Source organism: Accipiter gentilis, chromosome 18, assembly GCF_929443795.1.
Source record: "Accipiter gentilis chromosome 18, bAccGen1.1, whole genome shotgun sequence".
Taxonomy (NCBI): domain Eukaryota; kingdom Metazoa; phylum Chordata; class Aves; order Accipitriformes; family Accipitridae; genus Astur; species Astur gentilis.
The window spans coordinates 11,068,785-11,090,943 of NC_064897.1; the positions used below are offsets into that span (position 1 = coordinate 11,068,785).

The following is a 22,159-nucleotide window of genomic DNA, read 5'->3' on the forward strand; positions in this document are numbered from 1 at the left end:
CATTCGTAATAAGAGGATTTGGTTACAAAACTAATTAAATGCTATAATAATAGCTAGTGTTCTTTTCTGGGGGCCTGATTAATATAGCGGAACGGTTAAATAAAGATGTTAAATGCACTTAAAAATCCTATTTTACTAATATAAGGCATGAATAAATTGAAAAAGGATATACTCTGTGTTATTTAATTGAGCTTAGAAGCAAGTGCCTCAGTTTTTTTTCGTCTTTCTTTTCCCCTTTTCCCCACTGCTGGTGGTGTTCTTTTGTAAGTTTGCGAGACGCATGGCGTAAGTGGCTCCCCCCGTTTAGGAGGAGGTGGCCTGTACGCTCCCCCCGGCAGATCCCCAAGACCTTCCTCACTTGCCAGGTTCCCAGGGAAGAGGGAACGAAGCCCGCCTCGGCATTAGGGCCTCGATGCGCTTTTAGGTTAATACGATCCTAATCTCTTCTAACCTGGTTTTTCTACATGCTCCAGGGCACAGAACCCAGGAAAAAAAAGAAACAAGACAAGAAGATCTTTTTATAAATATATGTTTTGCTTTGTTTTGCTTTTTTCTAAGAAATTAGAGAGGGAAAAACAGGGCCTCATTTTCAAATCTGGTCTTCTACTGCCAAAGGATATATAGGTGCTCATCCTCGGACCCAACAAAACGTTAGCACAGGCGTTAAGTATTTTGCTGGTTTGGGACCCCAGAGCCTTTTTTTTTTTTTTTTTTTTTTGCCTTTTTTTTGCCTTTTTTAACGTTGCTGCATCTGTTTCAACATCTAAATGCAGGACGTGGATAGTCTGCTGAAGCTACCCATTCGAAAAGCCTGACGGAACCCCAGGCTCTAGCGCAGTCTCTCAGAGGGAAATGTGTTTGGTACCAAAATGAGCGTTCATCTGAGCCCTAGCCCAGGCCAAGGCAGCGAGCAAGGCAGAGCGCTCCCGGAGAAGGGCTCTGTCGCGCCGTCCACTGCCGAGAGCAGAGCTCGGTCCTGCAGCCCCGGCACAGGCGCTCCTCCGGCGCCGGACCGACCCTGCCCGCGGAGACGGGGCTACTACCTCCAGGAGCGTCTCCTGCAGCGCAGCCCATCGTCCGGGGCTGAAATTCGGAGCTGCTGAAGTCAAGGGGCCTTTTTTCCCATTGACCTCCCCGCGGCCGGCTTTCCAGCCCACGCGTCTAAGACTTGCTCCAATCACGCCTGCCGCAGTGGCACCTACCTGGAGCTAAAACAAAGTATTCTGGTAGCCCGAAGTGACACAATTAAACCAGAGAGTCTCTATAACGCGGTGGAAATCAAGCATCCAGCAAATGTGAGGTGAACCCACAAGAGTCAGAAGTAATTTGTTCACAAAGACAGGGAACAAATTTAAAAGTTTAAAAAAAAAAAAAAAGAACAAATATCTGTTTTCACATTGTACATAATAATGATATAAAAACAATTGTCTATTTTTTTTTTTCCTTCTTATCCAAACAGAGTGCTTAAAAAAAATTGGCTCTAGATGACTGGTGTAATTAAATAACTAAAATGAGTGATGAGAGAGCAGAAGTTAATTAAGATTGAAAACAACACTCCCATTAATTCACTCCATCATAATAAACATCAGAAGTTGACATGGCTGGGGCCAAAATTAAAATAAAAGAAAGAGGAATGGTGTGAGCAGAAGAAGAAGCGATTTGTTTTCATATGTATATATATATATTTATATATATATAAAAAGGCAAGGTGGGGAGGGGTATCCATTTTAAATAGCCTAACAGCTTCACTTGCTGCACTGCCAAATTAGAACAGAATAAAATAAAGTTAAAAAAAGGGGGGGGGGGGGGGGATAAAATAAATTATACATAATTTACTAATCTGGGAACAGCTGACCATTATTATTATTATTATAATTACCATTACAACACTAGCAAGAAGAGGCAGTTCAACTGAAAAAAAACCAAAACCAACACAGTCATAAAATACAAACAAAAAGAACCCTCTCTGACATGGAGGATATGATCAGCTACTCCAAGCATAACTTCAGAGCAAATCTTCTGAGAGAGAGAAAATAGAAAAGAATTTTTTGAGGCAGACTTGGAAATCAAAAAAGGGAAAACAGGAGAAAAATAAAACAGATGTTGCAGGGTAAAACTATCGCACGTCCAAACCACTCGTCGGAGTATTGTCCTAAGTCTTCAACGGCATTTGCTTGTTTGCTTTGCACAAGGTCTGCAGAGGTCAAGTTACACTTCAAGTGGGATTTCAAGAGGCAAAGAAAGACCCCCCTGTCCTCCTCCCAGTCTCTCCTCCTCCCTGCCCCTTTCATCCTGCTCCTGGACTTAAATGGCTGATTGCACCAAGGGCTAAATTTGCCTGATTAAGGGACCATTGCAAAATCAATGTTGCCAAGTACTGAAGACCATAGTGCTGGTGAATGCTTGCGCTGGGATCTCACAGGCATTAAGATGCACAGGGCTGTTTTTCCAAGTTAAAAGTGATAACGATAGCAATGAGTCTCTCTATCTAGGAGTAGGAATTTACCAGGGAGCGACATGAATATAAAGCTGGCATCCTCAGTTAGAAAAACGACTCAGAGGAAGGCTTTTGCCTCAGTACGACCCTAAGACTTTCCTTCCCTGGCCAGAGAGGAGCTCCTGGGCAGCCGCTGTTTGAAATTAGGGGTAGCCTTTTTGGTTGGTTGGCTGGTTTAGAACTGATGCTTCTGTCTTGCTACACGAACCTGGGTCCTCTCCTTCTACAGGAAGATCGGAGCGAGGACATGAAAAGAGACTCTCTGATCCACTTGTATTTACATTCTTTTTTTCTGAAATAAAGTGTAACATTCAGTTACCTTACTGGAAATACAAGAGGCTAACGCTTGTGTAAATCCACCCTCCTCAGCTGGCTGCTGTTGCCCAAGGAAGGCAAAACTGCCCAAGCAACATATCTAAGGGCTCTAGAACAACGCCGAAAGTATTTTAGCCCAGGAGAACAATTTGTCACTTGTGAGAGGCAGCAGCTAGGGAAACTCAGCACCGCAAAGGTTTGGGTTCTTACATGCCCACTTTGAATATGGAAATCTCTTCATAGCTATTAGTCTTCCTTCCTACACAAACATCCCACTGATAAAAAAGGATTTCTGCAAGTGCAAAGGAGAAAAAAAAAAGTCAGTTTAAAAAAAAATCACCTTTTGAATCAGAGATCAGTACTCAGCCACCCTGAAGGTACGAGTTCATCAAAACTGGACATCATGGTAACCTAATTATGGTCAGCAAGGAGGTAACACTTCCAATTGCCCTGTCCTGTGCAGAACAAATCACATTTTATGTTGTATACGCTGCCACTTGAAGTGTAAATTAAAAGCAAAGGCTCCTTACAGACCAAGACATTTGGAGGGTGTGGGACTTCATTCTGGAACATGCTTTTTGCTCGCAATAGTCCAATATTATTCTTATTAGTACCATAAACACGCACACATGAAAATCCAAGACCATAAAATATTTTTTCTCTAGATTTCTTATGTCTCTCTCTCTCTCTCTTTTTTCACCTGAGAACGGCACCTACAGTTTCCTTTAAAAAGCAAAAGCAAAACCAAAAATATATGTCTAATCTCACCAGCTGCTGGTATATCAGGTTCTTCAAGGGATTGTCTAAGATACAACACTGTCCTAACTTAAGACAGAGCAGGAAGCAAAAGAAAAGCAAAAGAAAAACAAAACAAGAAGAGACCAACCAAAAAAAAAAAAGCAAATTGGACTAGTTCAGCGCATTAGTACAAATTTGGCACTTGCTCAAAGACTCAGTATGGTGTGCAACTGATGAAGAGAAGTCCTCTCTTGAAAGGAAATAATTGCTTGTTGGGGTTAACAGAAACAGACTCCCCACTTCCTTCCTTGCCAGCCACGCGCACAGGCACGCACGCACACACACACACACTTCTGACCCAGATTTGCCAGGGAGGAGGAGGAGGAGGAGACAGGGGGGTAAAAGGAATTTTATCTTTTTTTCTTTCCTGTCAGGTGCATTACCAAAAAAAAAAAAAAATTATTTCTCTTTAAACTGTAGCACAAAACAACAAAACACATTCACAAGCCACTTGTTGGCACTGTGTACCTGAGTGAGAATTTCTAGAACATTGTAGAACAAACAGCCATAAAGTTTATTTGAAAAAAAAAATAATAATAATAAAAGGTCGACGGGTAAGACTTCAGTGCTTGGGTATAGCAGCTGAATTACTGGCATTATTTTACCCATAGCTTATATCATTCTGTTGTTGTTGTCGTCGTTGTCTTTGCTTCCTTTCTTCTGAGCCTTTTTTCTTCTGATGCAGGCTGATGTCTATTAGTCAGCTGATGTCCCAACTAGTTAAGACTAACAGTTAAAGTAACAGTCAGTGTATGAGAAAGTTAATGTGCTTGGCCACTGGCAAGGATAAACCAGATGGGGCTTTATTTATTTTTTCTTTTCTCCTTGAAGTCCTGTAGGTCACGAGATATTTGGACCCTGATCAGTTGGCTTGCCCCGCAATGTGATTTTCACTGTCACTGCCATAGTCCGCATCGGGGTCATCCTCTTCCTCATCGTATTCATCGTAGATTTCTCCATTGACGTCATCGGTCTGCATCTCTTCCTTGATATGAGGCTCCTCACCTTTGATGCCGTAAGTGCTCTGGATGACGGGCATCCCGGGCTCCGGGCTGCTGGACACGCTCGAGTGCTCCGAGGGCAGATGTGGGGAAGGCATTCCTGCCATGGCAATGGCTCCTGGGTAAACTACGCCCGCGGTGGCAATGGGAATCTGTGCTTGTTGCCTGCCATGGAGAAAAAGTAAAAGGATGTTTGAATACTGGAAGGGAGGGCAACTACCACAGCGCTTTTCAAGCCCACAGCATATGCTCTTGGGCATGAAGAGGAAGCTCCTGGATGGCCCATGCAAGACAACCCTTCTATCAATATTCGAGACTCACCAACTCACGCTTTTGAAATGAACATCAAGCCCAAACCAACTTCACTGATAAGAAAGCCCAATCTCTGTGAACATCTCTAGCTGTACCTGAACTACACAGCTTCAGCTTGCCTGCTTGTGATGCAGACTTCTTTACTGGGTAAACTGGGTGTTCCATGAGCTGCCAGCAAAAAATAAACATCCTTTCAATTATGATCCTACTTAAAACCCCACATATTTTGAAACTCTTCCCTTTAACTAATCCAAGTTGCTGGCAGGAGTAGATATAAAAGTAACACATCGCCAGCAGGCGAGATGCGGCGAGGGCTAGGTAGTTTGCACGGGGATGGGGAGGTGCTGTAGGAAAGTACCAGTGGATGAAGAGAAAGCAAGGCAGGTCTCTCCAAAGAGGTGATGTTTACTCCACATTCACTCAGAGACCTGGCCATTACGAGGGAGAGGAACAGTGGGCTTTCTGGGGCCAAGACGGCTTTATAGGATGATCACTAAGGGCCTCCCACTGGAAGGTGATAGTTTCCACAGTGAGCAGCACTTGTGAAAAGCAAAACCTTTGAAAGAAGGTGGATAAATTCGGGAAAAGGCAGACTTAAAATGGAAGCACGCATTATTTAAAAATAAATAAAAAGCAAGCAAGCAACATGAGCATTTGAGAAAATCCTCTACAGGATGCCTTTATACGGCGCCTAAGCCTTGGAAACCTGTCTGCAGTAATGAAAGAAGAATTATTCCAGGCCATAGAAATTCCCTTTGCATCAAGAACACTAGCTGTGTTAGAGCAGTGTTTGTTTCCCTGAGAAGCTTCAGGGTCCCAACAAGCCTAGAGGTTTAAAATTCATGCTCCTTTTGTTTCCTTGCTGCATGAAGTAATTCCATTGCAGTAATACTCTTCAGTACATGCTGCACATTGTAATATCATCAGCGGTGTGTCCATCTGCACTGAAAAGCCTTGCCACAGGAGACAGGGGAGAGTCTCTTGAGATGAACATTCTTAATTAAGAATGAAACCCTCCCCTGTTCCCCTGCCTGCCTGTGCCCTGGCTGTACAGTAAGCCTTGCACAGTACAGTGATCCTGAAAGACTCTCCTCTGCCAAACAGCTTTACATTTGTTTGGAATTGCTCGCTGCATTTTCAGCTACTTCCTGCCTGCCATTCGAGCGAGGCCGCCCTCCGCACAGTCCTGCTTCCGTGTCTCTGAAACAAGTAGAAGTTGTCTCAGCTGAAGATATAGCTCTTAAAGTAGGGAGCGGATCTAATTTGCATTTTATTCTTAATTCAATAGGAAGGCTTTTGTTTTCTGGAGTCAGCATTTCTGTAACAAGATTCAGCACACTTAAATTGCTTTTAATATTTAACAATAGGAACACTTTGCACTTAAATGGTGCTTTTCAAATATTAAATAATTTAAGAATAGTATTTTTCCACTTCTATAGGATGTCCACTCCAGAGGACCTCAAAGAAGCCCTCAGATACTAATGTCTAAGGGCTCTCAGCAGTCCAGTGAGGTGCGTTTGCCACACTACCATTAAAGACGAGGACACTGAGACAGGGAAGCATTAAGTCCAAGAGTTGCAAAAAATGCCCAATCCTTCCCATTGCGATGCCTTCGGACTGGCTTTCAGCATGTCCCAACAGCTGGCATAGCCACAGCTCCTGTAAACCCAGTCACTTATTTTGGTGCCCAGGCAGGAGTTGGACTGGTGTTTGGAAGTTTAGCCCTAAATGACCTGTACTGGGTGATGCAGCAGATGGGGAACTAAAACTGGGAACGCAATTGTAGTGCTGTGATTGCCAGCATCAAACACTGACCCCGTTGCAGTCATCGGCCGCTTTGTCAGTAAATCTTCTATAAAGATTTCACCCCGGGGTTCTGTGCTCTAATGCCCCAGTGCAAATTATCTCCAGAAATGTCTTGATTTCAATGTCAGCCTTGTTTGGAGAGCTAAATAATATGCAGAATGTTACAAGGTTAATTTTTTTTTCCCATGATGAAGCATGCATGTTAACCAGATAAGCAGTCTTTTGGGGGCTCTGTTGCCACCTATTCTTTTTCCAGAAGGCCCCCCTCCTCTTTTTTTAATCTCTTGATGCCAAATGTTGGCTGACTTCCCTGTGTTTGTTTCAGTGCTTACCATTGGGATCACTGGACCTGCCAGCACCACAGGGTTAAGCAGCTCAAATTTCTCTGCTGAGCAGCTTATTATAACAATGCACACTGTAGCTGTTTAAAACACAGTCTGATGACACTTAACAGTCGCTGGACAGATATTCTCTCCTTTATTGCTACTTCTAGCTGTTAACTAGAGAGATGTGCAACTCAGTTAATGTTAAAATGATTCCAAATTCAAATGAAACAGAACAAAAATCCCACTATTTCTGAGGGTCATTCTTGTTGCTGGCTTTGCTGTTTTTAAGATCACTGTGCAGCTTTTAATTTTCTGGAGTGAACACAAAAATATTGCAGAATATTTGATTACTTCCGATTCTTTTGATCTGCTGTAACCAAAACCAAGGAGCCTTTGGGGAAGGAAAATACATGCTAGTTTTCTAGGCAGTTTTTAATCTAATCGTATCAAGCTCATCTACTAGCTGTTTATCAGAACCAGTCTTCTTGAAATTAATGCTCAACACAAAGCATTTAGCTTACTGTACTGGAAAACACTCCTTAGCGTGACAAATGCTGTCACGATGGACAACGCAGACAACTTCACTCCTGACATGAATTAACTGAGCCAAGTCCATATTCCAGCTCAAGTTCAGTATGGTCAGCAGTCTTTTTGCAGACCACTTGCTGCAGATCATACTGAATGCAAACTTGTAGTTTTGGCTTTTGGATCAAGAGGCACTACCATAGATTCATTCAGATATACTCTCTGAGGCCTCATAATAGAGTTATACTTATAAGGTTTTATTAGAAGACTTAGTTCTCATTGGAAAATCTTCAGCTTTTTTTTTTTTTTTCTTTTTCATGATCAGAGTGGACATGTGACAGTTGGCCGAAGCTGTAAGATGAGTATATAGCAGAGCCAACAAAAAAATCCCTAACTGCCTAACTTCCTCCTGCAACACACTGTTTTAAAGTATAAGCTTCATATTCTGTTACCAATATATAATGTTCTGGCCAATAAAATGTAACATTTACCACACTGAATTAAGAATTCTCCCTGAAATTTTTTTTTGCTGAAATGAGCAGTAGTTTTTAAAGGTCCCATACCCAACGTTAAAATACTGCCTCATCTCCTGGCGTCTGTTGCGCATGATAGCCTTGTACTCGCCAATGCGTAATTTTTTGCCATCTACAAGGCAAGTACGCTTCGGCCTCGGCTTGTATTTGTAGTCTGGGTATTTCTCCAGGTGCTGTTTGCTAAGTCGGGCCTGCTCCTCATAGTATGGCTGCTTCTCTAGGTTTGTCATAGCTTTCCAGCGAGATCCTGTCGCAAAAAAAAAAAGAAGAATGAGAAATGAGATTCTACTCATCCACAAACACTGAAAGGCAGAGAAACAAGTAGGTCACCCAGAACAAGATACCTACGGTCATATCGCTTTGGGCTGGGAATCTGTCAGAGCTTCTAGACAGGGGTCAGGTCTTGTTTGTATTTGACTGGTAAACCTCTTGCATATGGCCAAGAGGCAGAGAGGGATGATACTGGAAGTTTTGACTCAGTATTTTACTGAAACTTATCTACATTATAATGTCTTTCAGGTGGGAAGTAAACCCGCCATCCTGACAATGAGCCAGTCCTTGAGACTTTGTTGTAGAAAACAAGGCAGTGTATTTTAGTGGAATGGCCAAAGACCCCTTAGATACACAGAGTCTGCTCTGCTACATCCCCCCTGCCTTCCTTCGGCCATGGGCCTGCTTTCACCTCCCGTTCTAAAGGAGGCACCACTCCCACGTGCTGCGATCTAGTTGCTGTGCTCCACCACCGCTGGATCACGGATATGCATGTGTCTACAGCTTAGTCTTTCATGACAAATATCCTTTCTTTCTAGCATCCAGGTTTGTGAGAAGCAGAATATGAACTGATTGTAAATGCTATGCTGCTGGGTACACGAGCCTGCAAAGACCCTGAAGCAGTGCCTCTAAAAGCTATAAACTATCCCATATGTCTCAGTGGGGGTTTAACTCCAAGACCAAGTCCTGGTGAACACTGCCAGCTCCAACTTAAAGAATTTAGTATCTGTCATGAAGGGAAGAGCACTGGGACACTGGCACACCTCTCCACGGAGCCACACTATGGCTTCATTGCTGGCAGTCTTGTTTCTGACACTGCCTGTGTTAGTATGGATACTTGAGCTAGGGAAATAATAGAGACTTTACAATTGTTTTCAAATATCTCCTGAAATTTATAAACTAGTATTTCTTAAAGGACAATATGGGAGCAGAAAGTAAAATTTCTTCCATCAGCTACCCTATTTTATTTTTCCACGAACTACTGAAGTGCTTCAGGGTACGATACATTTCAAGTAACAGGAATGGTCCAAGCTGTGAAACATGTGGCCTAGAAGGAAAACTTTATTGGAAAATAGTCAATTTTCCCACTGGAAAAAAAGTTTGAATAGTTTCTCAATTTAGTGGGTTCATAATGTCGTATGTCATACTTGACTTCCTCTTGTTCTTCATTTTTTATGGTTACTCATACAGTACTTAGCTCATACTATTACTTAGGCTGGTCTTACCTCACTGTGCCCCTAAGACTCGCAATATAGAGAGCACAGTTATCCCAGTTATCCCTTCCCAGGAAAGAAAACAGTTTGGTTCCCTCTAGAAAGGCCCCTTTGGATTATTGACACCATTTTCCCCATTGCTCTTTGAATCTTTATTCCAAGCTGCAGTTTGGGCTTCTGGAGTGAAGGGCTAACAGGCTGGCCCAGCCTGACCTCACACCTAGAGATAACCGATTTGTAAATAATGATGTCTTTGTTCGGAAGAGGAGCAATGGACATCCCTTTCTTAGCAAACATTACTTTGGTGTCAAACCCATCATTTTTCATGACGTTTACAACACGTAACATGCAGAGGTCCTCCAGCTAGTTCTGGACTGGGAAACAGCTTAATTACACTGTTATTAGCTTAGGCGCAGCACCATATTAGTGTGACTAGATGGTTTCTAGGATGTAGACTAGAAGTCCTGCACGGCACTTCGTATGTCACACAGGGGCAGTGTCTGTGTGCGGGGATCTGTGGCGGGGCTCGGTGTTACACAGGGCAGCAAGCCTCTGCAGCCAGAATCCTGGTCAGCAGCTTTGTCTCCTGCAGAGAAATTATTCCAAGCTTTTTCTGCCAAAGAGGGTGGCTAGAAAAAGTGACACCAACTTTCCACATGTAGTACCTCTTAGATTTTGGGCTAAATGACACAGTGATAAACATGTGGAGACTGCCAAAACACTAACACCTACTAGTGCTGCGCAAGATGGAAACATAGATAGGGCCTGTGTTGAATGATGTTAAGAATTCAGGGTAAAGTATATGAGCTCCACTGGAAGATCCCCAGATGTAGGTCTGCTTTCAAATTCTACCTTGTAGACACTGGCACACTGGTGTTTTAGCATATGAAGAAAATCATAAAAGTTAGTCTAAATTTAGTCCTCTAATCACAGACCTGCTGTAGTCCCAGTGGCTTAGAAAAACAGCCCCAGACCCATTTCCTGTTGATGAATCAGTTTTTATTTATGAATAATAAAGTTGAAAACCCCGGTCTTTAAACAAATCTTGACATTTGCTTTACATGCTCTGAGGGGACCTGCAATGTAGAAACTCTGATATATTTTGAGACAGATGGACAGACAGAAAGGTAGAAATTAAAATCAGTTGTTGCAAAATTGCCATGAAAATGTTCTATCCCAGCACAATTCCTCTTTTGCTGTACTAGCTCGCTTGCTGCAATCCTACAGTCAGATCTGGGCAGGCAGACTGCTACCCCTCATGTGAAAGGATCTGTAAATAGTGGGTGAAGTTAAGCAAACACATGAGTCTTTGCAGGATCAGGGCCATAAACCCTGAAATTTTGATGCATAATATTTGTACATACAGTTACACATACAATATTTATACATAAATGTAATTCGTTATGTTTTTCCTTCCTAAGCTGCAAACTCAATACAACAAAAATCCTGGCAGTCTCACCTCTCTTACCAGCACATTTTTAATAGCTGCCTTCTAGAGTGATACCTCCTCTTACTATGACTTTACGGTTTTCACAAAATACACTACATATAATTTACTAGTATGTTTTGAAGTATCATAAATAATTAAACAAACAATGCTGTCAAAACGAATTTTGAAAAAGGGCACATTTCCTGATGATAAACCCTTGGTTTTTTGCATTTTATCATTGTCACTTATTTTCTTAGTAATATACAAAATACAACCAGCTCTCTGATCGGTCTTAATCTGAAATTTTGAAAGTTTGAAGAATATATAACCCTGATCTTTGAATCTGCACCCACAGGCAAGCTAAGCTATGAATGAGTATCGTCAATCAATGTACCAAAACTGGTTAAAAATAACCTGATTTTGTAATAGCTTTATCTGCCATTGTTTCACGTGTCTATAAACACACACAGGCAGGCACGGGTACCTATGCACAGTGCCAAGCCCAAGCCCGAACAAGGTGTGATTGAAGAATCTTGAGAAGTGTTTCTTTTTAAGGGAAGATTTACACTCTTGGGTGAGCTTTCTGCTCACCATCTGTGTTAGAAAGCTTTGAGTGGGTCAAGTATGCAAGGCTTTTCTCCTTGACTATGGAAACAAGAACACGTTCCCCTCCCCAGATGCATACATAACGACAAGCAGGATGCTCACACAATTCTCCCTGATCTGGTGGCTGAAGTATTTAGGAAATAAATGAGAAAATGTCACGACTTTGCAGCACCCAACAGGGCTCCTGCCCCCGAAGTGAGCCAGACCAGTCAGAGCTGTGCCCACGTAACGCCTGTGGACTCGGCGGTGGAGACCAGCTATGTGAGTCCAGGGCAGGAAAGAGACGGCCCCACGTGTGCCCCGGCACTCGCGCACACCCACGCACATGGGGTTCGGAGCTCTGCTTACCGATCACCTTAAGCAAAGTTTCTCCGACAAGAATTTTCACCTGTTTGTAATACTGCCTAACTTTTAGCCCATTAGACTGATGTTTTGAATCTGACTATCTGAACCAGGTTGATTTTACGTTTAAAAAATACCGTCACATACACAAACACTTGTATACTGTACAGGTACGTGTATAGGTTTGTATTCACACACATCCATGAGGGAATTTCTGAAGGTAGTATCTAACTTCGTCTTTTCCTAATCTCTTCGTGTAGATTTCTCAGTGAAATTTATTAAAATATCTACAAAAATATCTAAACAATGCATTATTAAATTGATAGGGTCCAGCAGACCCATTTTAGCACTTTTTTAACATCTACTAAAAAAAAATCATTATCCACAAGTTTAAGTTGCAATGAACAGATGGATGACAAACGTATGCACAGATGAATTTAGTGACAAATCCATGTATCTAATTTTTATGCTCAAAACATAATACCACAGTGTCAAACATAATCCCTAGAGAATTCTAGTGCTGGGAAGGGCACCTCCTCTCATTTTACTATAAAAATGACCCTCGATCGGTGACAACTCCATCTAAGCTACTCCCCATGACAACGAGCTCTCTGACCAAAACGTGTAGCAGTGCTGCTAAAAAATGGGTTAAGGAAAAATTGTGGCTTTCTAATAAAGAGACCCTAATACCTGGCTGAACTGTAAGCTTCTAGTTGCTCACCCTACGCCAGTTAACAGAGAGCTCCCTGCTGACTTCAAAAGTCTGGCCTTTTGCAATCGAGGGAAGACCTTTGTAACGTTTCTGTCGAGAAAGAAGACGTCGGGACATCCCTCTCCATTGCATAGGTGGAATAAAAAAATTAAACGTGATACTGGAAAGAAATAGAAACATCATCTCTTACTGCCTCAGACCTTGCTTTTCCCCATATCTGGCAGCGAAACAGAAAGAGTTTGGAGTCAGCTATACTGTCTGTCACCTCAACAGGATCTGTAATGAATTTGCACATTTTACTCCAACTACTGTATATCTAATCAGAAAAAGATGTCCCCATATCTCCCTGATCTAGCGCCAAATAGTAAAAGGTGATTCCTTATGTTAACAATTTCAGCAGAATGGCTTATTAAAACCAGATTTTAGGGTATTATAAAATGCTTAGAAGCCCTTTAAAATGTCAACCAGGATCCCCAGAGACTGCGTAAAATGTCAGCCCAGCTCAAGCGCCTGTTTTAAGCAGAATGAATTAGCAGCGTGCTGTCGGAGGTTGTTATCCAAAACAATCAGTTAAGAGGGAAAACATCAAGCTCTCTTTGTACTTTCTATATGAAAAGGGCCATTCAGAATGATCTTGTAGATTTCTGAAGCTGATTATTTAAAAACAGGTTTAACCAGGTCTACTCTCAATTTAGAAACAGACCAAAACCATTACTGCCCTGTCCTCAGTCTAATCACATCATACACCTCTGACCAGTATAATCCCTTTTAACCAGTATAAGGTTATTTGACCATCAACATAACCAATTTAGCCTTCTAATCCCGTTCCCATAACTAATCTAATCATCTCGTACCACCCTTTTAATCATGGGTTAATATCGCCACATCTGCCATCCACAGCCAATACATTCTGCCTCTCCCACCAATTTATCTCATTTCCACTTGCCCCCTGCTAACTTTTCATAATACCACTCTAATCAAGCTAAGCTTCAAACCTCTGACCAGTCTAAACTCAGCATATTTACCAGCCCTGCAGCTGATTAATGTTGCCATTACAATTGTGCCACATCTCTCGAGTTGTCTGCAAAACCAATGAGACCTGCAGCTCAGGTAAACATGGTCCCTACTTAAGCTATTACCCACTGGCCTGAGGGACGCTTAGGTCCTGTAACACAGTCCTTATCAGTAAAAATGCAACATGTCCAATTTGGTCACAGGTTTTTTTTTTTTTTTTTCCTGCAGAACAGTAATTCATTGGCCTCAGAGATCCTCATTATTCACCTTCTGTATCATTCAGCGTGTCACAGAGGAGTAACTTAGGAGAGAATGCAGTCCTGGGAATTTGAGCAAGCAGTGAAAAGTTGGAAGACTACAGCATGAAATTCAGTAGATGATGTTCATGACAAATATTGCTTGGGATGGGATGGCAATCAGTTCTGATGTGTCGTTTTTTGACTCCAGGATTCTTTTCAGAATATTTAGAATAAAAGCAGCTTGTGATAGAGATCATGTACTAAAGGGAAATTTAATATAACAGGAACATAATAAAAATCCTTTAAAACTGTCAGTGTTTAAAATAAAAGGATGTATTTTAGGATTTTCCCTATGGCCATTGATTCCAACAGAAAGTGCTATGGGACAAATCACATACTGTGGTGTGCTACCCCATAGAATCTAGTTAGTTGAAATATGTGGGCAAATAAACAATAGCAGTCGTTTTGTGCTTGTTCAAAGCCTAATGAAATGAACTGGTTTTGTCTATTCGGTTCATGTTTTTTGCACCAAACACACCACCACAATCTCAGTAATTACAAAGACACAAGAACATTTCAGGTTATGGTTAATGTATACCGCTGGGCAGCACGGTGGAAGCTTGTACGTCCTTGGTGCAGTCATTAAGTAGCAAAACACACATTCTAGAGACCGTAATTCTGTTGTGTCAGGTGCTCAGCTCTATTCAGTCAAAAGTTTTTTGAGTTTTGCTACTGAAAGAACAGTGCTTTATCATTCTTACCTAGTATCTTGCTGATGTTGGAGTTGTGCATGTCAGGGAAGGCTTGAAGGATCTTCCTCCGTTCATCTTTAGCCCACACCATGAATGCATTCATTGGGCGCTTGATATGGGGCTCATTGCTACCACGCCCTCTGGATTCCCGATAAATTCTAGACTCTGAAACTCCTGCACTTCCTAAAAAGAAAGAGAAAAACGTTCCCAGCTTGTGTTTCATTATGCAGCTTCCTCTGCTATCAATAACCTATGTCAGGTGCTGCACATTCAATGAGTCAGTGTTCACAATAGGTTAGTGGCGTTTCTTCTTTTTACTTGAAGCAGTAGGAAATACCATATATTGTACATTGTCTAGTTTTTTAGTTATTCTATTGATTCAGTAGCACATAGTATAGACTTGATGAAGAGTTTCAATTGTTTTTTTCAACACAAAGCATTAAACAGCTTTTCTAAACCATCTTTTACTACTTAGTAACATAAACCCAACACTTATCAATGTAGATTTTCTTTTCACTTTCTTCCTTTCTTGCTTACAGAACGCTGGTCAGATTACGTTACCTATCTTCTACCTTTTTTGTGATAGGAAGGGGGTGATATATGGCTACATCAGGTGTTTCTTCTTAAGCAGTTCTCAAAGTAGCAAATGCACATTTACACATCTGCCTGCTTTTGTGCTTACCTCTCCATAACAACATAAGCAATAGCAGAGAAAGAAATGAACATTACGCTTGCTTCATCAAACCAAGACAGTTCTTACAGACGCAGAGCGTGCAACACCTATGGATAATCAGGTCTGTAACTCATGGACTCGCTGTGTGATCTCATTTATTCCACAGCGACTTGCCTCCTTTATTCCCTTTTACCATCAGAAATACATTCTTGGTCCAGTCTTGAGAACTGCAGTGTACAGAAGAGAAGGCTAAAAATCACCTCCAGACTTAAAACACCACATGATGAATCATTTTTTCCTGCCTTGTTTCATAGCCACTTATTGCTAACCGCTCTTACGCCTCACAGGCCTCCAAAGCACTTGGATTCTCCTCCAGATCCCATTGACATGTACTCACAAACCTGGAAATAAGGATAAGCCATTTGTACTGACCGTCAGAATCTCCGCTCATGTTGAAATCCATCATTGCGTGGCTAAATTTCCCGTCTTCACTCTGTTTTACTGCCAGTTGCTGAGTCAGGGTCTCCAGTGTTGTTTTGTCCTATATGGGCAAGATGACGGGATTTGGATCAGGAAAATAATTAAACATTGTAACTGCAAAGTTCATAGGTAATTTCGAAGGTTGATAAGGAAGCTGGATAACAATTCATTCACAACAGTTTACTGAGCCAGGTATTTAAGGATACATAAAAATATTTTTTCTGCAAGGGATATGGTTGCAGACTCTACCAAGTCCTTTTTAAAACATGCTTATTAGCTAGTGATGAGCAAACTTCATAGTGTTGAAAAGATTGGTTTAGCTAGGCATGACAAAATTGGCTGCACATCTGAAGAATACTTCAACTCTCTACATCCCTGGGACAGCAAAGCTGGACTGGAAGTTTAAATGATACACGCTCTTTTGCAACATATTTATTGTTTTACTCTATTTCCAGCCTGCAATTAAGGTGCAGAGACATGGGTGACTTTGCCCTTCTTCATTTTTAAAAGACAGTATTTTAGGAAGCAGACCGTAGGGAAAAAAAACCCACAGGACCCTGTAGTGAAAACTTATTCAGGCCTTGGGAAAGGGTCAGCCTGAATTAAGCGTGATACTTGGGCAGCAGTTTGTGTTCTTGTCCAGACTGTTTTGCCCAATCCTACTAACACCCCGTCCGTCATTCATCTAGTCAGAACTATCTGTGAACCCTGGATTGCAACAGGCTAGTGCGTGCTGCCAATTAATCTGTCAGGCTGCAGCGGTGTCTAAAGACATTGCCAGAACAAGATGCCAGGGCCATTAATTCCAATGTTCTCTTCAAAACACCTCGCTTCCCCCTGAATTGTTTGACTCTACAAATACAAAGGTGTTCCATTTTCCAACTGTTTTTGTTTTCCCAATGACTTTCACCCATAAACATTCTATCTTCCTGACAATCATATGTTTAAAAATAAATCTTTCAGGAAAGCAATACTAACGTTTCAAAACGTTAGGCACTGTGCCGCCTTCTGCAAAGCTAAGAAAATGACATGATACGGCATGATAATAAAGTGGCTCCAGTTGAAAAAATTCTTGAGTTTCTTCCTGAAAGAAAGATTGCTGTTTTGTTGCTCTATTCCACTCCCGATGACTGTAAAAGATCAACAAACTAAAAAAACTTTCAGATTTCACATAGCAACCGGAGACTTTACGACTATTCTATGTAGCCTAATAATGTCACTGGGTTGTACTACAGAAGAAAAAAGAAAAGAGAACAATGCGAAAACAGAAACGCTTCCTGTAATGTCATGTCCCTGCATCTGCAATTCAAAGAAGAGTTCCAATTCACACAAATAATTTCACAACAATTTTATTGTGAACAAGACTTAGAAACGAGGCTAATCTGCTCCACTTCGTACACTCGCACGGTTTAGGGAACATGAGGTTAACTTTCCTGTTCCTCACGTTCATTTTCACTGTGGGTCCCTTTCGCACGCCTGGTGCTCTGTCTATAACCAAACACATCACCACCGAAAGCATGCAAGATGAGTTATCCTCTTGTTTTTTGCAGGAAAAGCTCATGTAGCAGAGTCAACCTATCACAAGCAAAAAGTTTTCTGCAACACTACCAGGCACAGCAGATCCAGAAAGCTTGGAGAAGCTTCGAATAAGCACCTGAACTGTTCAGGCATTTAGCTTTACCAAACACTTTGATCTACTGGTTTTAACTCAGCTCTCATTTCCAAAGCAGCCTGTCAGCAGACAGAAAGTCAGGAATAAGCTGACTTTGTATTTCTTCCAAATGGATCTCAGATATATAATGGAAGTCAACAGTGTTTCCTCAGAAAAAAATTTATTTACCGTCAACTTCATAATGATAGAGTTCAAAAATTTTTATGTCAGAAATCATTTAAAAATGCTGCCACCAACCTAAAATATACAAGAACATCTCCTCTTGTTGGGTACATTATGGGGGAGGGGAGTTATTCTGTTGCAGGCTTTTCTTGAATCATGTATAAACCTCTTAGAGAAACAGAGCTGAGAGCGCAAAGGGCACAGGCTTAACAGCTTTTTCTTTATGCAGTAAACGCAGCTGTTGAAGTCGGAGGCAGTTACATTCAGAACCACACTCTGCCGACATGATCTGATTGAGTCTTAAGGTCAGTGAATGCTCCGGCATGCTGTCTGCAAGGTACACACCGGGTACGGCTCGTTTATCAGAGTTTGACTTAACAAGCCCACAGATGCTCTGCCGCTATCCATCCTGGGCAAAGTTTTGCATTTTGAGGTAAAGCCACATTAGCTGAAGCGAGTGCGCGCAGGCATGATCGAAGAGGGGCCGCGAAGGAATGGCAGTGAGTGCTGAGCTCGCAGGCTGCGCCGCTCAGCCCCGGCGCTTGGAGGTGGCTCTGGCCAGCCGAAAGATGGGCGAGAGGGGAGAGCACCCTTTCAACACGGTGACAATGTACTCCTTGCTAATTAAACACAGAGAATGACAATGTAGTTCCATCAGCAACGACAAGGCGGCAGTGAAAAAGAACTTCTGCGCGAGGTTGCTCTTGAAACAGAGGATGTCGAAACAGCCAGCTGTACTTTTCTGTGTTAATGTTTAGAGATGTTTAAGTTTAAAAGTACTCAGACAAGAATAAATCTAAGGCTGGCTCTTTCCTAAGCCTCTGCAACAGCATTAGGAGAGCAGAAAGAGATCAGCAACACCCTGGCAGGATGCAAAAGCCTGACCATACGTAAGTAGCTTTCTGATTGCCTGTCCTACGCTCTTCCCCTTAAACATAAGGCAGCTGATTTTCTGCAATCCTGACGTACAGAAACGCTTTTACAATTACAAAATATTTGAAAGGGGCTAAGCAGCATTCCCATGTTGTTTTGCTTGAAAGCATTCAGTTGATGACTTACTGCTTTTCGTTTGATGGAAGCTTCTCTTTACCTTTCCTACAGAGTCTTTCAGTTTATGGAGAAAGTAGTTATGGAAGCTCCAAAGAAACAATGGAAAAAAATCTTTTCTTCCCTGACACCAAATAAACTGGCAACCTACTGACTTTGCTAGCCCAGCCTCCTCTCACAGAACCTATTTAAGAACTTCAGACAAGAGGTCAATGGTTTCAAGTTTATACAAAAATAGGATCTATTTATCATCATTATCTTAATTCAATAGCAAATTACACATTCTTAAAACTGCCACCACTCCGCTGTGTTGGATTAGCTGTGTAAACAGTAGCAAGCTGTGATACCATCCAGTGATCACAGGTGGAGTACACGCACGTTGGGTTCAACAGCACACTTTATTAAAGCAGTTGTGATACAGCACTAGAATTCAGGAGGCAGTGGCACATTCCTGCACACTATGTTGGACTATACCTTAGACTTATTTTATCATTTTATGAAGTTCTACATCCAATCCTCTTGCTGGGCAGAGAAAGAAACAGGGAAGAGAGTTCAGCTGGTGAAATTGTACTTGCTTTCAGGTTTTTAAAGCTACAAGAAAGTAAACAGAGTGATAATCCCTTCATTTCAGATTTGCCCACACCCCAAAGGTCTAAAATGCTATTCATCCTATCAGCAATGCATGAGTGGCATCAACTGCAACCTAGAACCAATACTGCTGGGAAGAACAGGCAAGGTTGGTCCAAACCCAGGGAAGCAGTGCAAAGAATTGCTCCCCAGACCTGCTAAAAATCAGACGGTACAAAGCGAAAACAAACGGGAAGGAACGCTTCTGCTCTTGCAGGAGAAGAAAAAATGGATCTCATGCTAAAAACGAAGTGATTCTTTTTCTTCTAAATTTCTGAATTTTGGATTGGGCCCCAGAAGGCTGAAAAACATAAACATCTTTTACCTCTATGAAGAACTTCGGCAGAGGTTGGGAAAAACTATCCTAATGTCATTTCTATTGGACTGTAGGAGAGACTCTTCATATGGGCAGCGAGAGCTCTGTTGTCTGGATCATTTAAAATCGTAATGGGCAAACCAGAGAAGATAATACTGTAGAGAGCAATCAACCCCAAAATAGCCCAACTGTTCGAAGTATAACCAGAGAGGTTTCATCAATAGCCACGATGTGATGAGAAGTTTCTAAAACTTTATTAATCAAAGAAAGTAATCTGCCGGAGAAGATTGTTTTGTACCACAGCTCCTAGAAATGTTCTAATTATATTTAAAAGAACAATGAAAAACACATACACACATGGAATGTGTCATGTAGGAAAAAAATATATAAAAAATGACTAAGCACCGCAAGTCAGACTCAGTTTTGTGGTCAGCTGCAAAAGTTACTTGGCTCTCCGTCATGGATAGCTGTCATAGTTTAACAAAACATTGATCTAAAAATGACAAGAACTTGGTTGCAGTCTCTTTCATAGAAGAAACATAAAACAAGAAGAGTCAAAACATATGTAGAACAGCCTGATAAAGTCTGCCAGAACTCCTCCCACTACTATACAAATGTGAAGCAAAACCTTGGAAGGTCTCAGAAATAAAGACATTCTGATATATTTGCCTCCTCCCCTCTGCCCTCACTGCTCCTACCTTGTGTTGGATCATGGTACCAACGCTCAGGGTGCACCTGAGACCATGCACACGCATCCACTCCTGAAGGACTCCACAATTCTTCCAGAATTCTGTGAATGCTGGGCATATGGTAACCGATCCCTCCTCCCCCTCTTCGAGACATCCTTTTGGCTGGGGTATTTGGCAAACACTGACAGTACTCTGAACTCTGTTAGAATTGTATTTTGGCAAGAGCTGTTTTTCCGATTGCATAATTCAAGGTTAGCAATTTTACTGAAGCAGTCCACTCTTCACTTTTCTACTCCCCTAACCCTACCCCCATTTCCCCTGATATGAATATTTTTCCTCTCAGTTTCATGCCTGCAGAGATACAGCCAGTGTAGAATACCAGAGGAGGAGCGTTCAGGCACATCTCTTCACATTCCTGCTTTTCTTATTCCAAGTGAACTGAAAGGCCAGGCGAAAAAAATGTGTTTGTAGAGGAGCTGGAGAGAGCCAAACACCGTTACCTATGGACTGCGAGGAGAAACTTGCTCACCAGTTCTTGCACTGAAGAGTTACAAATACACTGATGGACAGAGTGCCTGCTACCTTTGTTCCCTTCAGTGTCAATGCATAAAAAGAAACAGATGGCTGCCTGTTACTGTCCTTTTTAGTGTCCCATTTCCTCCCTCCCCCTCCCAAGTGCAGTTCGTCCAGCTATTTATCATCCTGTTCTGTGGGAAAAATTCCCACATCTAAACTCTAAAGGTGGTATTTTCAAATAGACTGAGTTTTGATCAGCTCGTTTTTATCTTAGATGGGTGAGCAGGGCCTGTGACAGCATCTAATGCGGTTTGTGGTGCTGAGGCACAAGTCTTCTCTCAGCAAGCCCCAGTAAATATCAACCATTCCAACATATACCTTGGTCACTCTTCACCAAATCTTAAAGTACGAGGCAGATTAGCTGCTAGACTCTGATCCCGCAATGAAAGTTCACTTCTGTTTACGACAGAAAAACATCTTTAATTATCAGACACACTGGTGGTGCCAGGTGTTATCCATTCAACACTATGATATTTTCCTTAGCTCTCCAAAAAGGTGAAGAGTCTTATCCTACATCTGACATCAGTGAAGACTTTGTAAAAGTAATCTTTCTGTGCAATTCCTCTGCCTCTGGCAATAATAAACATCAGAATAGCTTGTGTTATAAAATCTTCATCCACATTCTTTCAAAATGTGGAAAACATGAGGCAGGTAGGCATTATGGATGACAGAGAGCTGGAAGAACTTAGAGGAACCACTGGCGGTAGTGAGAGGTGTGCCCAGAGGTTTGCGCGTGATGAATTACTTGGAGTCCAGGCTCTACTCCTGTATATGAATGCCATGGTATTTCAAAATAGGTACTGTGCACGCTGTATGTCCCAGTCCAAACCATGTTACAGTCTAGATCCTGTTATACCTATAACTGCTGTAAGAAAATTTCCAGCTCTTTTCAGAGGGATCTTCTATTTAGATTTAGGTTTTTCTGTGTAACAGATCACATTGCCCAAGTGTTTTGCACTCACCAGTGAATTTAGCCACAATATTTCACAAAGAAAGGCAGTATTATTAACTGTTTACCAGATGGGAAACTGAGTCATGTATTATGTGACTTGCCAAAGGTTCCTTAGTAACACTGGTAGTTTTAGGAACTGAAACTAGCACTCCTGAATCTTATCTAAAAATTATAACCTCAGTCTTTTAAGTTCTTTGTGAGTGTGCAATTGTGACTCTTGCTGATGGCACATGTTACAAGGGAAAGCAAAATAAAATAAAAGTAAGAGCAGTTA

General features: G+C 41.7%; 1 protein-coding gene across 12 annotated transcripts in view; it reads right to left on the reverse strand.

The window, feature by feature from the left end:
• Nucleotides 1-725: 725 nt before the first annotated feature.
• The window catches only part of SOX5 (SRY-box transcription factor 5), a 648,311-nt gene continuing 626,877 nt past the window's right edge, over nucleotides 726-22,159 (reverse strand). For all 12 annotated transcript variants that reach the window (XM_049822486.1, XM_049822487.1, XM_049822492.1 and 9 more), the window contains 4 exons: nucleotides 15,797-15,905; nucleotides 14,701-14,874; nucleotides 8,144-8,360; nucleotides 726-4,776 (listed from right to left, as the gene is read on the reverse strand). In XM_049822486.1, the coding sequence (XP_049678443.1) occupies nucleotides 4,473-4,776; nucleotides 8,144-8,360; nucleotides 14,701-14,874; nucleotides 15,797-15,905 (804 nt within the window). In that variant the 3' untranslated portion in view covers nucleotides 726-4,472. The remainder of the gene's footprint in view (nucleotides 4,777-8,143; nucleotides 8,361-14,700; nucleotides 14,875-15,796; nucleotides 15,906-22,159) is intronic.